This window comes from Pelmatolapia mariae, linkage group LG10_11, assembly GCF_036321145.2.
Source record: "Pelmatolapia mariae isolate MD_Pm_ZW linkage group LG10_11, Pm_UMD_F_2, whole genome shotgun sequence".
In the NCBI taxonomy this organism is placed as follows: domain Eukaryota; kingdom Metazoa; phylum Chordata; class Actinopteri; order Cichliformes; family Cichlidae; genus Pelmatolapia; species Pelmatolapia mariae.
This window is the reverse complement of record NC_086236.1, coordinates 57,239,448-57,256,110: the sequence shown is the minus strand read 5'-3', so window position 1 is coordinate 57,256,110 and position 16,663 is coordinate 57,239,448. Positions and strand designations below refer to the sequence as shown.

The 16,663-nt window shown below is 41.0% G+C and overlaps 1 protein-coding gene across 3 annotated transcripts; it reads right to left on the bottom strand.

Annotated features, from left to right (window-relative positions):
- Nucleotides 1-1,099: 1,099 nt before the first annotated feature.
- Nucleotides 1,100-13,934, bottom strand: LOC134636602 (phosphatidylinositol 4-phosphate 5-kinase type-1 alpha-like). Of its 3 annotated transcripts, none has more exons than XM_063486660.1 (16): nt 13,833-13,934; nt 10,350-10,384; nt 9,633-9,719; nt 9,262-9,392; nt 9,051-9,168; nt 8,420-8,572; nt 7,994-8,293; nt 6,133-6,368; nt 5,939-6,022; nt 5,769-5,817; nt 5,489-5,573; nt 5,227-5,397; nt 4,456-4,588; nt 4,313-4,375; nt 4,098-4,197; nt 1,100-4,018 (listed from the first exon to the last, which is right to left on the bottom strand). In XM_063486660.1, exons 1-16 carry the CDS (start codon nt 13,876-13,878, stop codon nt 4,016-4,018), a joined length of 1,794 nt encoding a protein of 597 aa, XP_063342730.1. In that variant the 5' UTR covers nt 13,879-13,934; the 3' UTR covers nt 1,100-4,015. The 3 variants fall into 3 exon arrangements, with proteins under 3 accessions (XP_063342730.1, XP_065327830.1, XP_063342731.1); XM_065471758.1 differs by lacking the exon at nt 13,833-13,934 and adding an exon at nt 11,864-11,914; XM_063486661.1 differs by lacking the exon at nt 13,833-13,934 and adding an exon at nt 11,693-11,822.
- Between the last annotated feature and the right edge of the window lie 2,729 nt (nt 13,935-16,663).

Below are 16,663 nucleotides of genomic sequence, written 5' to 3'. Positions count from 1 at the left end.
GTTCAACCTTTAGGTGAAAATAACTGTACTCTTAATGTCTGCAACATGCTACACACACACACACACACACACACACACACTTCTGACTTATGTCATCTTCCACTTGTGCAGATCTCTAAGGGAAAGGTTTGGTCTTCCCAAAAAAGACCAACACAGGTCATGTGAAACTCCTTACATCTAAAAACAGCTGCAATTCTCTGAGTTCCTGTCTGCGGTAACTGATCAGACAGTGCAAACAAAGTTTGTTAATTTCAGTGTTTCAAGAACAGTTTGTTCCAGTTTCTAGCATCTGGAACATCTGTTTAGATCCCTCACTGATATCACCAGGAGCGATGTGCTCTTGGCCCAATTTGGAGCGAAACAATAAATTAACTTTTGGTCTTTAACATCAAGTCAGCCGACATCATTTAGGTGCAAACTGGAAAGATAAAGCCAGTTCCTGTTGCTGTCATTACTTTAGAACACTCGTTAGTTTGTAAGCAACACCTGGAGCTCTGACAGTGGGTTATTTCACCTGAGGATGGATGGCAAGCTAATTTTAATGAGATTCACCTACCATCAGGATCCACTCAAGGAGCATCCCACACCCCACCAGTGGGCAGTGTGACACCAGTAAGACTTTCAGTCACACGACTTCCCAAAAACAGATTAAATTTGTTTTTCACCTCAGCACTGAAGCTGTGCTTAGGGTTGTTGTCTTGTTGGAGGATGAGACTTCACCACGGTCTAATGTCCAGAGGATTTTGGAGCAGGTCGTCATTACAGGTCTCGGTATATTGCTGCATTCATCCTTCTCTTGACCCTGACTAGTCTTCCAGATCCTGCTTCTTAAAATACTTTAAAATTTAAATACATCCCCACAGCATGATGCTGCCACCATCACGCTTCACTTCACAAACCATTTTGGGATAAACTGTAACATGGCAAAAAGTGGAAAAAGTGAAGTTAATCCTTTCCAGCTCAGTATGAAAACAAAGGCATATTTTCATGCGGGATGAACAGGAAGTGATATAATAGGGTGCAAAACAAGAAATCAATTTTAGTAACTGCAGCATTCACTGCGATGCTCAGATTTAAAAACAACACCAACCAACCAAAATGAAGACTTACAAAACGTGTTTATTCATTTAAAATCAGACATGAAAACATCACCACCACCACATAACTGAAACATGGCCGGAGGGACAGGCAGCACATATCGCATGAGAAGGCATTTCCGTGACTCATATGTACATATACACATTCTGTACACAGTAAAAATATAGTAATCGAAGCATATAGGACAACCAGTAACGGTAGCTCAAGAGCCGTATAACACATTCATGTAGAAAAAAGCATGGAGAAAATCATCATGGAGACAATATATCTATCGTATCAGAATCCAAACATGAAATATAAAAAGTGAAATTGTCAAACAGTCTCCCTTTATAGGCAACACATGCTATAAAGTTTCAGACATCCTTCTGTCAGTATACACTTTACTTACAATCATCTAAAAAGGTACATAACACATCACTTCAACCTACAGCAATCAGTCGTATCAATAAATATGCTTCTTAGAGCTGAAAAGTGGCAGATTGTGGTTCATATTGCATTACTTCAAATTCATTGTAGTGTCTACTACTGAGTGTACTGCCTTAGAAGCACCAAAGGAGGTTTTTCCTTTTGTCACGGTGTAGTACATTACTCCAGCAAAACTGGTGTGCAGCCAGCAATTAACCAGTGCAACCAATTTAAAGAAGTCATCACATAAAAACATCAAAATGCAGCTCTCACAAAATCAAACCCGGACTCGTTCTGATCTGAAGACACTGTCAGAGTGTTTACTCTGTTGGCTGTGGCGTTTCATTTTTGTATTATAACTGTGATTAGTTTACATTTCAGCAAACTACCAGAACTATTTCATTTCAAGTACAACTAAAAGGTTCTAAACGCTACCACAAATGAATGAATTTCGCAGGAATGTGGAGATAAATCTTGAAATGAAGAAATAATTGACAAAGAAATGTTATCAGGCTCTGGTTTTTACGTCAGATAAAACTTTCAACGTCAGGAAAAACAAAATACATCCAGTTTAATAATAAATCCTTAAACACAGGTCAGCCCAGTGTTATTACCATACAGAAACCATCAGTCCATGCAGTAATCTAAAGCCCTCGCCCTCAGCCTCACGTTAACTGCACTAAATCTTCAGTCTACTCTGCTCTTCTCTTTGGTGACTTGCTTATAATACAAAAAGACTTAAATCATCAGCTGTGCATTGATGAACATGAGTAATTTTCCTTCTTTCTCTATTCACAGCTCATATTTCTTCCCAAGCCTCTCTACTGCATAGACCACATGTGCTCAACAAACATAAATAACGATTCTTTAAATGAGATGTCTCAAGTTTTCCTTCAGTCACTTTGTAGTGATTTCTCTATCAGAAATATCTCTTGGGGTTAGAAAAAAAATCACTTAGGTAGAATAAACACAGCCACATTGAAGCTGAGCAAGACTTCATAAAAACACGATACAAAAATTACTTATCGTTAATAATAATATTGGTCTGAGTGGATGTGAGCGAGTGTCATTTCTGTAACCAGCAGAAATGAGGAGGCTGGTATATCCTTCAATGTATGATGTGACAGGGAGTGATGTGATTGGCTGAGATGAAAAACCGCAGTGACTGAATACCTGACGTAACCAAAAAAGGAGATTGTAGTAGAGTTTAAAACTGAAAGTCTGAAAACTGACTCACTGGTTGGTCCAGACGTACAAATGGCAGTTTGAGGACTTCAGCTGTAGTGATAAGGCAGGTTTCTGTGTAACCAGTGCACTCACCTGTAAAAAGTGTCAGTTTTCATCGCATGTAAGGGGAGGGGGCAAACACGGAAAGGCACAGACATGACGCACGGCAACTTTAAATTAAATTCAACAGCATCTACTGATTAGCAATGCTGTTACACTTATACTTCAGCACATACGGCCATAAACAGAGAGGGGAGATGTTCAGGTTAGTATAAATGTGATCTGCCATGGTAATAAGACACATTTTTTTTATGCGGAAAAACACTACAATGTACATTCAGCAGTGGGAAGATCTATGTGGCACCACTGAGGCTTCCAGAAAAATAACTTATAAGAAAAAAATGACCATATAGGTCAGGTTAAAACCCCATCCCTCTGCTGTTTTAAATGAATACTGTACAATCAGTAAAGAAAAATGCAAACACGACTACAGAGTCGACAGCAGCAGGTGTCGATTTGAAGGATTTCTATCGATGGCGGTGAGAGAGCCATGGATAGCTTAGAGTGCTGAGGGGAGATGGATGTGCAATAACAGGTACGCCGGAGTGGGAGTCACGGAAATGTGAACCCACCTAGACTGTGCACGAACGCACAGTAACATTCATTCCTCCTATGTAGGCTATGCCCTTCATGTGCTTTTGTGTGTGTGTTCCTGCTGAACCGTCCCTGCCCACTCCTACCCACATCTCCTCAGGCTGTGGATAGTGGGCAGGATGACTGGCTCTTCAAGGGATAATTTGACTGCCTTCCACGATCAACTGGTGATAGTGAAGATGACCTCTTTTTTTAAATTTTTCTTTCAATACAATATACAACTCATTATATTGTTTATTATATCATCGCTGCAGACGGACATGAAGGGAAATCTTTGTCTAGTCTACGTAATGCTGGCAGTTATTAAAAAGCTGCCGCTTACAGGGCCGAAAGCCTTTTTCTGAGTGTGTATCAGACAGTTTTGGATAGGTGTGGACAAATATGTACACACAGTGACAGTGCTGATGGCTGGGGAAGTCTGGAGCCTACCGCACAACATGGTCCAAATCACTGCTTTCCTCACGGTCGCAAACCATGCTGTTTTATTCGGTGGCTACTGTATAAACTGCAGAGGTCACAAAACAGCAGAGGAGCGATGGAGGGTCTGCGGTGGATGACTGACTCCAGTTCATTTTGCCTTTCTTCTACCCACCTCGCTGTTTCCAGAAGTCTCTCATTGCTGGGAGTGTTTTTACTGCAAAGAAAAAAATGTAATTAAGATTGTTTTGTATGTCTGACACCCTGCATAAACACTAGCAACTGAACACACTTACGAAACAGATGTTGGTCTCAGGGACGATGTCCGACAGAGAAACTACATCTTCATTTCCAGACAGGTTGCCTGAATTATCTGCAGCCCCTTCTACTCCCAAACTGCAAAGCGGAAAAAGCAATCAATGAGACACAATGACTAACATAAGGAGTTAAAAAAAACATATTTATTGATTTTGTTTTTTTAAATAGACTTATCATTGGCTGTACTCTGTACCTGTGGGAAACAGCCTGGTCACAGTCCGTGTTTGCCGATTTGTGCACTTCCACGCCTACAGAGCTGCAGAGGAAAGTCAGAGTCAGACCAGAAGAGATGAAAAAACACAGCGTGAGCACGAGAAGGAAGATGAGAGGTTTTACCGCAGGGGAGGAGAGGTGGAGACAACTCCTGTGCTGCCTTGTGATGAGGTGGACAGATTGGCCTCACAGTCTGCAGGGTTGTCTACCAGCGGAGGAGTCCTAGGAACCAGATCCGGCCTTCCTGACTGCACACCTGAGGAAAAAAAAAGATAACAATATGGCAATTACAGAGAGTTTAACAATCTTATCCAAAGCTGAGTGCAGTTTAGAATAAAATTAAGCCTGTGGGGAATGCAAGGAGCTGCTGCAGATACAGTATAGGGATGAGCGCAACTAGTTGACTGGTCTTTTCAAGGCTGACGCTGCGCACTGCCTTTCTCTTGCCTTCTATGATAGGAAGTTGTAATCAGGTGAAAAGTAGGTGAAAAGTAAGCACACGACAGCTGTGTGCTTCTGCAGGACTCTGTGACTGTACATTGGCTCAGAGTTAACAAATCACATTCTGCACAGACACATGGACACTCACTGCTCACGTTAACTACAACTAACAGGTCTGACTTTGCACGTGTGTGCGCGTGACATCAGATGACACAAAGCGCCAAACATTTCAGTGACATTTGAAACATAATTTTAGTGTTTCAAATGTCACTGAGTGTCACTACAATGTGTAGTTTGCTGATGCTATCTGCTGACCTTTATCTCAATTTTTTCCCCACCAATTTCATTTTTAATGCTTGATAAAAATTTGGGGCCTGAACTTGTTCCCACATCAGTGACCACTCCAGTTAACCACAGATCTACTTAATGTGACCTCATCTTCTTGGCTCTTACCGCTGTCCGCCTCGGACTCTGTGCTTTTAAAATGGGAGTGGTAAACTAGTCTGGAATCCACAGATGACTGTCCTGTCGCGTGGGAGAGCGGTGTGGGTGCTCCAAGAGTGGGCGCCCTCCTAAGCCCTGCCTGACCTCCACCACGGCTTTTCTTGGATGGTGATGGTTTAACTGAAGAGGACAACAGGAAATGATCAGTGCAATCATCAGGACTTTTCACACCTCTGCTCTCAATGCAGTAAAATTAAAAAGACAGACGTACGTGGAATTTTCTTGAACACTGTGTTGCACATGAATTGTTGGAAGCGCTCTGCATAGAAGCCAGGTCTGTGAACTGAAACTGTGTCCTAAGTAACAGGAAAAGGATCATTAAAACTTGACAGACCTTATAAAGCAGCATTTCTGTTTTAATTCGCCAACTTTTAAAAGTGAAAAAAAAGCAGTCATAATTCTTTGTAGTCCAAGCTAATCAGTTAATATGCAAGCTACAATTACAATCAAAGTCTATTAATACATATTGTGATGTATAGTGTACGACTTACCCCATCATGGACCAGCGCCTTCCAGGAGTGCTCCAACTTCTTAATAAACCTAAATAATATCACATAATGAAACTATTTAGTGCAACTTACATAAGTGGCGTGAATCTTGCTTATGAATTAGCATCAAATGCATATATAAAGAGTGGATTTTGCTGCTCTGACACACATACCTGTAAGATTGGAGAATATCGATGATGCCGATGTAGATCAGCAACCTCTCTCCTTTGCTATTGCGAGCAGGAATACCACCCATGCTGCAAGGTCACAGAAAGAACACACTGCTTCATTCACCATCATTTCACAGCTACAATTTCCCCAGCAAGCAAATACAGGCTGATACAGGTGTGCTGATGGTCACACTCACTGATCTTCTGAATCCAAAGCTCCCTTCCCTCGAGCCTCCCCCTGGATGGACTCCATGGCGGTGCAATACAGACTTTTCTGGGCTTGTGGTCGGCGCTGATCTGGGGTCACTGCTCCTTCGGACCCCGTATTGTCGACCAAACTGCCTCCGCTACGCTCCTTTTCTCTGCTGGCCTGGTCCATGTTGTGGATGCCCATCAACAGACTGTAATCCATGATCTTGAAACTCTGCAGGAGCTGCAACAAAGAAACAAGTGCAATGAGAATCGGCTGGCAACGACTGGAACAACCAATTGTAAATCAACGTAAAGACACACTGTTTCACAACAAGCGCCAAAGACTTTGACAACACTCATAGGCAGGACAATAAAACTTGATACGAGTGTACAATAATAAATGTGACATGCTGTCATATATATTATGCTCATTTAAAAACCCTGCTGCTGTTTCCTTACGCTACAGCAGCAGGGTTTTAAAATATGACAAAACAGGTCTAAGTGTTCAATCCAGCAACAGTTAAGAACAGATCAGCAACAGTGGTCACATTATTTGTAATGTGACCACTGATTCTGATTTAATCTTGATCCTGAAAATAAAGTTTGAGCCCAAAGTTGAAATACATCCCATCTACACAGGGATCAAAGTGAGAGTTTTCAAGGCTCCAGTTGCCTAGGTAACCCTCTAATACAGTGATTTCCAAAGTATGGACCACAAGAGGTAACTTCTTACATAAAAGTTTTAAATTTCAAATAAAGAACAGATTATGATTCAAGTCTATAGGATAAACTTATAGAATAGGCCTGATTTAGAATATGAGGATTAATTAACTGATATTTCTCCATTGTTTATTTCTACAGGACAAAATCCTTTGGGATTGGTTCCAAAAATAATATTTATTTCTCCATTTAAAAATTATTTTGGAATCCTTAAAAGTCTTTTGAGTTGGGTTTTGTGATTTACTTTCAAACTGCATTCAAATATTTAGATGTTAGTCATAGTCATTAGGTGAAAATACATAACTCAAATAATCTGTTTTACGTGACACAACAAAAAAGTCATCTGATCAAAAAATCTATTTTAAACTTAAGTAAATAACACACCGAAATCAAAAAAGCAAAAAACAAACAAACAAAAATACAAATGACAGTACTAATGATTTTTCTTTGGTGGAAAGCCAGAACCTCTGGTGGCTGAAAACCCCGGAACAATGAGCTAATGGAAATGGATCGAATCAATAAACCATGTGCAGCTGCTATAAGTCTGATTAAAAGGAAAAATGATACAGAACATTCTGGTATTCTGTGCAGATTGGCACTAGTCTACTCCCATCATTTCAAAAGGTACCATCCCTCAAAGTAAATAAGGTATTAGTTTGCAGTGTCATGCAAGCTTGAGTCATCTTTCCAGCACTACACACTTGTCTGCTGATGATCCTGGAGCTTTACAGCAAACAACAACCAACGCCAACTATCAACAACCACTAATCGACTTTGGAGAAATTGGAAATTATAGTAGTCTCTGTAAAATGTAACATTTAATGAAGTGCCAGTGCGCTACATGTCGACATTACATGTGCTGCACAATTTGTCAAGCCATCTGCAGGCCATCTACAATGTAAGGACTCTTCATTATATGGAAAAATAGCCTAAAATAACTAAATGAATCTAAAATGTCTTTGATATTTCTTCACATTTATGCTGTATGTAGAGAAATATCATTTTTTGTATCTTTTATACAAGAGGATAACAACAATATAAAGTGGTGGTGTACTATTTGAGCTTGCCAAGCCATTCTCCATACACTTTAGTGCTCAGTACTTCAATAAACAATCTATACAAAACCGCCACATCTCTGTAACTCACCAGGCAGTCCCTCTGTATAGTCTTGCACAGAGCATTGTAGTTTTCTGCTTCCAGCAGCAGGCCATCAGGCATGTCCTGGATGAAGTCCAGGTCTTTGTGAGTGGGGACAGCCTTCTCTCTCTCCTTAGGGGAAGCCCGTCTCTTATAGGTGGAGCCTTTCAGGTCATACTTGAGGTGCATGGGGATGATTCGGGGCAGGAGATTGTTCATCACAACAATACGGATATTCTTACCGCCTGCCTGAACGCAATACAGTCCATAAAACTTAGGCAGCAGGGTGCGCTTGTTTTGGTTTATATTCTGAAAGGGAGCGGGAATAGACAAAAAAAAAAAAAATTAGACACTTAGATTAGAAGAAAAACCTCCCCTTACCTGAGAATTGTTGCAGTAATAGTCACTCCTACCTCCCACTCTATCCAGACTCACCATGAAGTATCCAGGCAGCAGTTTCTGGAGAAACTCTGCCTCTTTGTGTTGGACAGTCTTGATGATAAACTCATCATCACTGGAGACGTAGAAGAGGGAACCGCTGGCTCCGGGGTTCGACAGCTCGATCAGCGGCTCATTACACAGAGAATACTTCCAGAAAGAGACAGATGAACCCGCATTAATATGAAATGCAAAAAAAACAAAACAGTTTTTGTGTTTCTGAAGTAAGATATATGGGTCACTGGCTCCTGATTGCACAATTGATCGATTTAAACTACAGAGACATGATTATCAGCATTTCTAGTGCTGACTGTAAAAACAGACAGCAGAGAAAGAGTCAGGAGGAAAAAAAACAGAGCCAAAAAGCACTTGGACCACGGCTTATCATTCTGTCTGAGATGGCGCAGCTCCATGCCCACTGTGTCAGCAAATGTGGCGATGATGCAGACAAAAGCGTCATCATTTTTGAGAGAAAAAAAAAAAAAAGGAGAAAACCTTCAGCTATTGTTCATTATTTCTCCAAAAGGGGATCATGTTTGCTTAAACCACTGAATATATATGCAGTATGTAGAGATTCACACACAGCTGTGGTGAACATGGTAGAATAAGCCTTGGGGTTAATACTGACCAGGTAGTCATCTGGCCGAATGCCAAACAGTTCCCTGAAGTAACGAAAGGCGATAGGAGCATAGGTCTTAAAGCGGAAGTCACTGTAGTGATGAGCAGGGGTCAGGTTACTGCCTTCGCTGGAAAGAGCAAGAAACAGATAAACCATTAAACTATGCAAAATGGAAAAATAACAGTTCACTTCATGCATTCAAACAACTCGTATCACAAACCTCGGGAAGAAGATGCTTTCAACAACCACAAAGTCCTGCATGAGAACATCCCTCTCCGCCTTTTGACTTAAGCTGCCAACTGTGTGAGCGATGCCCAATTGGATTGCTCCCTTTAGGGCAGATGACGTAGTCTAGGGAGGTCAGCGAGGAAAAGAGAGTAAGCACTGGAACAAACAGCATTTTACCCCTGTGACTTCTGCTGTTTCACTCACTATTCTTGGGTTTCCAGCAAGAGGAACTTCCAAACTAATTTTAGAATACAGACACCAAAACATGCAGGCCAACCCACTGAACTGTAAGCACCTTGGATCACTCCGTGCTGCGGGTGTCAACAAATCACTGTTGTCACTCACCCCGACCCCTGCCCTTACTTTTTTGTAAGTAGTTTCTCCTGTGGTAGTCTCAACGCCCCGGTGTCCAATGGTCTTCTTCATACTCATGCCTGAAGAGCCGGGCATCTGAGGAGAGAGGCAGAAAGCTGTCAAAGGAAAATCAAACACAGTTTGATGTGTGTTTGTGCTGGTAAATGCAGAAAACAATGAGCTAGCTGTTGTAGTATGCAAGCTTTAGGCCAGATGGATAAACAGCTTCACATGACAGCCTTAACCAAGCGATCAACTGGGCTCACAAGTTACTGAACTTGCAGAGGAAGGTCAAATTGTAAGGCAGGAAACTAATCAAACAGCAATCAGCTTGATGTTACTATTCCTGACCAAAAACTACCTCTGCACTTCCTCCTTTTATTGATATTGGAGCTACAAAAATGTCATAATTGTTTCTGAACCTACAGTATTATTATGAGTAACTATTCATATTTAAAAGTAAGAAAACTTTTAAACATTAATCTATGTAGAGCTTTGAGGAACAACAATGTGGATCTCCTGCGTTACAAGAGCCACTCTCTCACTTCCATAATAAACTTTTAGTGACCGATGCCTCAAGCTGCAAATGTCTGGATGAGAAAAAGTTCAGCCCTGTAAGCCTGCTCTGCTCTCCTTTTCCCCTTAGAGCTGAGAGTAGTTACATTTACAGTATCTGGTGCTGCACATCATGTAAATGTACTCTAAGGCAATTCCTGCCATAGTTACCTCGGCGGGGGCCATTTTTCGAATGCTGCTGGTCCCTAAAAAGAAAACAGAAAAAGTTAAATTGAGAGGAAGATAACTGCTCGAAAACCTGCAAGGAAAATCCTACATAGAGTAAGCAATCTGTATAGTTCCTTTGTTGAGACTCTGAAACCCAACCCATGCAGTCAGTACTCAAAGTCAAGGCTTGAAATAAATTTGAAGGGTTTGAGTTGGAAAGGCTTTGACCAGTGACGAATTTGTTAGGGACTGTTTATGAATCCCTGTGCTGGTTAATTAGCCGGGCTATTTCCAGCACTGGCGGATGACTATAAGACCGATGATGAACCCAGACCTAAATGTGGCCACAGTTACTAACGGCTGCACCCAGTACGTGAACTGGAACTACTTCTCCCATGAGCTAGCTGCTCCACATTCATCTGTTCCCCGAGGATGTGTGTCAACATCACCACCTCCTTTCAAAAAATGGTGCAATTTCTAGCTGTTGCTGTCCCAGCCTACTTTAAGCCTCAGACTAACTTTGCTTTTATAACTGAGATCCACTCCAGCATGCTCATGAATGCTCAGATGTTTCCTAAAGGCAACCTAACAACTCTTTAAATGCTTTGTTTTGAACAGTGATGGACTGAGGGGCTGCACCAAGGCCTGGTATAAGATAAATAGGGATTTTTTTGAACAGTGAATCATGCAAGGCTACTCTTGAGTCCAAGAATAAAATATGAAGCAGGAAATGAGGTAACAGGTCCCCTTTAAATTAGGCCATTTAGTAAACTTGGTTATCTGACTAGAGATCTATGAGACTGATATTCTGTTCAATTCTGTGTAATTCAATGTTTATTTCACCATGTGACAAGCTAATGCAGCATGGAGATATGAAGGAACACTGGAGGGTTTTCATGCCTGCATGAAACCCCAAACACAACAGCTTCTGTTTGTATGTCTGTAAAATAATTATGCAAGAACCAAGCCAAGACAAAGATACGTCATTAAATCCCAGCATACAGATGTTTGGTAAGAAAGGCACACAAGTGCACTAAAATAAATACAGTGAATGACTTCCAGTGTCCTGTCCTTATATAAACTTGGTGTATACACTTACTACAACGCCCACTCTGCAATCACCTCTAGCCTGTAACCAATGGCAACATCTCCTCCACTGCAGTACCATAGGTCAATATATACACACAAAAAAGACTGAAGGCTACAAAGATTTTACACCTGTAGTAACAAGTGTGAGTCTGAAAATTTGTCTTTCTACCCCCATCAAATCTAAACCTGGCGATGGACAGAAAATGAACATTTTCAATCAAAGAAATGCAAGAGTATGTATAATTACACAGACTCACTGAATGCCATGCATCTCTCCTGAGTTAGCAGGGACACACTGCAATCTGCTGGGAAACAATGAGCATCGCTCTGCCCACATTCCCTCTCATTATGTAAAACAACACACTATATCATCACTACTCATGCAGTTGCTGCTCACAGTCACAAACACAGCACACCCATGCGAATACCTCGCTGCAACGCTCTCCTCCAGAACTGAGTCCTGATATCTGCGGAGCAGGACAAGGTCAGGCTAACTGGCTTAACCTAGTACATGCGCCACACTAAACTCATTTAAAGTAGGTGTGCACAGAAGTAAAGGAAGCATGGCCTAAATAATTAAGTCAGTTAAGCAACTGCTACTTTTCTTTTATTGTAAAAGGAAAACCATCAGGACCGTTTACAAAAAAAACATGATTAAATGTGCTCAACATGTAAAATAGAATATTGTTTACCAAAAGGCCAAAAATAACTTGGAAATGGACAGATTTTGTTTAAGGTAGATAACACAGACTATTACTAAATTTGGCTCATGCGTACTTGCATGTGTAGTAACCACAGATGGCCCGGTTTTAGCTATCATTGTTATTATTACTACCATCACAGAGAGTTTAGAACCATTATAGCTGGCTGGAAACTGACTAAATTAGGTTGCATGGAGTAGGACAAGTAGGAGAGATCTAAAGGTAGGCATATTCTGAGGGTATCTTGAATTATTAAGGTCAGTATACAACCAGTTAATGACATACATTGTGCAGCAGACTATGGATAGTAATTAGACTAAGTCAGTTCCCTAACAATGACTTTAGCTCATCAGCGACAGGCCTCACTACAATAGGCAAACCATCTGTTCCTCTCTGTGTACCAAACAAGTCCCTGCCAGCCTTGATTACGCACAGCCCACAGCCTGCACGGCAATACCATGACCCATGGACACACTCTTTAAGGTCATTTCTGAATAGTCCACAAATATACTGGTTCTTGACCTGATTTGGAAACGATGATGATAAAAGCTATTAGGGAAACCACAGTGAGTTACTGTCACTCAAGTGTCTGTGAGCGTGAATGCTGCATCTTGTGCTTGTGCTGTCCCTGGATTTCAGCCATCTGGGAGCCACAGGAGTGCTTTAAAAAGCAACTATTTTTATTCACTGATTCAGACTGGGTGGTTACCAGGAGCAGAGCAACTCCACGATATACAGGGAAGCTAATGAGTGATGCACAACTAACTGGATTAGAGAGATGCATCTTCCCCATTGCGTGCCTTATCTTGGGGAAAAAGAAGTCTCTGAAAGCACATGATCAATCTATATCTGTGAAGCAAGTGGAACCAGTTCATGTGCAGTGCACAGGTCTGATATCGGTGATCCTAAACAAAGGTGGTTAAATAAATTAAGGCTGCTTATTGACTTAGATAAGCGTGACAAAGGAATGCAGAAAATCAATACACAGACAATACACCACCTAAACTGAAAATATTTGTACAATAACAGTTGGGAGGTGTTTAATGAAGCCCTTGGGTAAGTGAAAGCGGATTTTTTTTTTTATCCATGAACATCACAAAACGCTCAGAGGAAGAGGAAACGGGATGTAACAGGCGAGGAAGACGTGAGTGAGAGCAGTTACCGTTAACTTCCCATAGATGCTTGATTTTTTTTTTTTTTTGGGGGGGGGGGGGGGTTAACACCAGGAGTATTACACACGTCCCATTCATTTACCAAGCAACAGCGATCTTTATTTATAAAATCTCACCTGGCCCTCACCTGCTTCGTTTGCGTGTAAACACCATAAAGCGTCAACAGGACAGCCGGCTTGATAACAAAACAGTTTGGTCAACGTGGTGTCGGGAATTACTTTATAGCACGCTATAAAAATCAATAGATTGTTCCTCATATTTACAAGTGGCCTGCACACAAAATCTTCTTGTGTTTTAACACGAGAAGACCAGGATTTATTAAAGAGCCAGCTAAATAAGCGAACCACAGATTGGTTCATTTCTTTGGTGGAAAACCTCGATGCTAATTAGCTAACGGCTAACGAAGGCTCAATTACAGCCAGAGCTCCAGCGTTGCATCATTTTCAATGCTTTAAAATACTGTAGATATCGCTTTTTACACAAGTTTTGAGACGAGAAAGGAATGAGATTTGATAGCTAGATACCTGTCGGGGCTGTGGATCCCATGTCTGCTGTTCCAGCAGTCGCCATTACGATCTGACTGTTAACATCATAGACAGAGCCGACACTTGAATTCTGATGCTCGTGTTGCTGCTGCAGCAGCACCACAGCGCCTCCAGTGGAGGGACGTGGGACGGTTTCAGTTTGCTGTAGTGCGGCAGAAAGGTGCCCGTAAAGTATGTTATCAGCACAAGCAATTGAATATATACACTACTCAAAAAAGAAGTTGTCGGCTGGCTTCGACTGACTCTTGTTGTTAAAATAAAACAATTCAGCCCCGTGGTACAAGTCAAAACTTCTTGGGGAGCTAATAGGTTTAATTTCCACCGGTTTATGACCTCTGCTTCCCTTTTCCTGCCTCCTCTTGCTCTGTTTGTTCGCTGTAGCTCTGCAGGTGGAGGAATGCGATCTGGAGAGATGTTTCCAAAGCTGCCCTGATTCAGTCTGCCTCGTTTTGTATTTACTTGACTTTCATGTAAGTCAGGTGAGGAAACACTGATCGACTTTGAGGTGCCATCTGTACCTGTTCGAAGGCTGCTTTTATCGGCATCCTGTGGACCACCACTTGGATTACCAGACTGGTCAGGTGAATCTGGCCTGTGTGATGACAGAGAGGACATGCCTTTGTCCTCATCCTTAAAATAAAGAGCGGATGCCAAAGCTGGCGGTTTGCTGCTTCAGTCTGCAAATTTTCTGTTGATAAGAAGAAAAATGAATGAAACAATGAATTGGGACAACAGTGGAAGACCATTTCATGCTATTTTGGCTGTGCTAAATGAATATATCCCATATTTAGCCTCCTAAGCCCAAGACCAAGCATAAGCTGGATGTGACTTCTGTGGAAGACTACAAAGCTCTCCAGAAATATGAAAAAGACAAATATTTGCCAGAGAATTTCTTTTATATTTAAAATTCTTCTATAAAGGGTTAAAATCCAAAATCTGTAATTAATATTTTAAACTTATAATTTAGGCTGAAGTAGTTTTAAAAGACTGTGTCAGTGGAAAAAAATATTACTATATAATAGTTTTTGGGAAGGTGGCATTTTTTGTTAGGACGTGGAGTATCGGTTTTTGTAATACAAAAATCTGACACTGCAGAAAAAATAGAAATGCATGAAAATGAATGTCGCTGCTAATCACTGGCCCATCTCAGGGCCTAATAAAAACAATGATCAAATGCATCTTGAAATGTTTTTTTATGGAAATTGTTTTTGTTTGGCTGGGGGGATTCAATAAAAATCAATGGAGTTATGTAAACATACTGGCCTTTAAAGGGTTAAAATCCCCAAACTGTAATTAATATTTAATATATACTGTTCATGCTGAAGTATTTTTAACTGAGTGATTTAAAGTGGAAAAAAATATTATTGCATAGTTTTTTTACAGCAGTTTTTGAGAATCTGCCATTTCTTGTTCTTAAAAAAACTTTTTAATCATCTAAGGCTTAGATGATGTTGGCTGTGTCTCTGTGTTTCTCTAACATAAATAACGAGCTGACATTTTCCTCAGGACACCAGTGATCAGCTCAACGGGCCCTCAGGTTACCTGCATACGTCCTGCTCACCTGTCAGCTGTTTAACACCTGCTGCTAATTCAAGAAACACGCCCACGTTACCTGGTGATAGTCACAGTTTAACTGGGCAGCCGGTGCTCGATATAACGCAATGCCGGCGCATTATTCTGCACAGGATAAGTAAATATAGTTTTTTTTCCTGAGCGCAGAGCTGCTAGAGCTTGTTTCCCTACAGAGCACTTTGTAGGTGAACCCACTTTATCAGCGTCTGATGTCCAGTCACCCGCACACAGCTGAAATCTCCCCCGGAGGTTAAACACTGGACTTAATTCACTCAGGTTCTGTCTGTCGGGTCACGTTTACTTCGCTGTTTTATTTACAACTGAGCAAATCGGTTTGGCTGAGGTTAAAGTTACGTTTCAGAACTGCAGAGTTTTACTGAAGTTTAATGTCTCACTGGCACATGTGTTAGACTGAACCATTCGCTTTTCTTTATTATCTGGTGTTCCTATGATTTGGATTTTTTACAGTGAATTTTGAGATTAAACTGACTGAAGGAGGAAAGAGAAGGCGCACGAGCAGCGTTTGCAACAGCATGTTTCACGGTTCTGGGTCATTTTGACACAGCATTTTCTGTTTCTTATATTATGGTGTTTTTCTGTATTATGATTTATGCTCTGATTCTTAGTTGTGCTGTTTTTGATTATTATTATTCCTTCAGTCTGTCTCTCAGTGTCAAGTATGTGTCTTTGTAAATTGTTTGTTTCCTGTTTTACTTTGAAGGTCCATGTCTTATGTCAGTGTATTCAGTTTTACTTCCCCTGTGTCTTTAGCCTAATTTCTCCCAGCTGTGTCTCCCTCCCGTTCCCCATTCCCTGATTACTCCCCTGTGTATATAAGCCCTGTGTTTTCCTTTGCTCTCTGTTGCGTGGTACCATCTACATGTTGTGTGTTTGTCTCTTGTTCCTGATCAGTTTCTTTGTTCCTATTCAGTCCATAGTACCTATGTTCAGAGTTTTGGTTTTGTTTGTTGGTGAGTTTCATTTATGAAGTGTTTCCCCAGCAATAAAGCCGTTTTGAGTTCCAGTCCTGTCTCCGAGAGTCCTGCATTTTGGGTCCTTTTTCCCACCTGCCTGCCACACAGCCTGTCATGACAGCATGTTAATCATAAAGACTGCAACCTGTACAGAAACATTACATCATCTGTTTTTTGTTTTTTTATTATTCAGCTATATTCTAAACACCAGCTGTCTGTTAGAATTTTCAGAGTTTACTAAACTAAAAATAAATGAGGTTAACA

What these genes read in the sequence shown, in the direction of transcription:
- LOC134636602 (XM_063486660.1), bottom strand. Translation starts at nt 13,878, where the DNA reads ATGGCGACTGCTGGAACAGCAGACATGGGATCCACAGCCCCGACAG. An exon ending in GGGATCCACAGCCCCGACAG is followed by an intron (nt 10,385 to 13,832) that starts GTATCTAGCTAT and finishes TTTTCTTTTTAG; the next exon opens with GGACCAGCAGCATTCGAAAA. An exon ending in GCTTTGGATTCAGAAGATCA is followed by an intron (nt 6,023 to 6,132) that starts GTGAGTGTGACC and finishes GTGACCTTGCAG; the next exon opens with CATGGGTGGTATTCCTGCTC.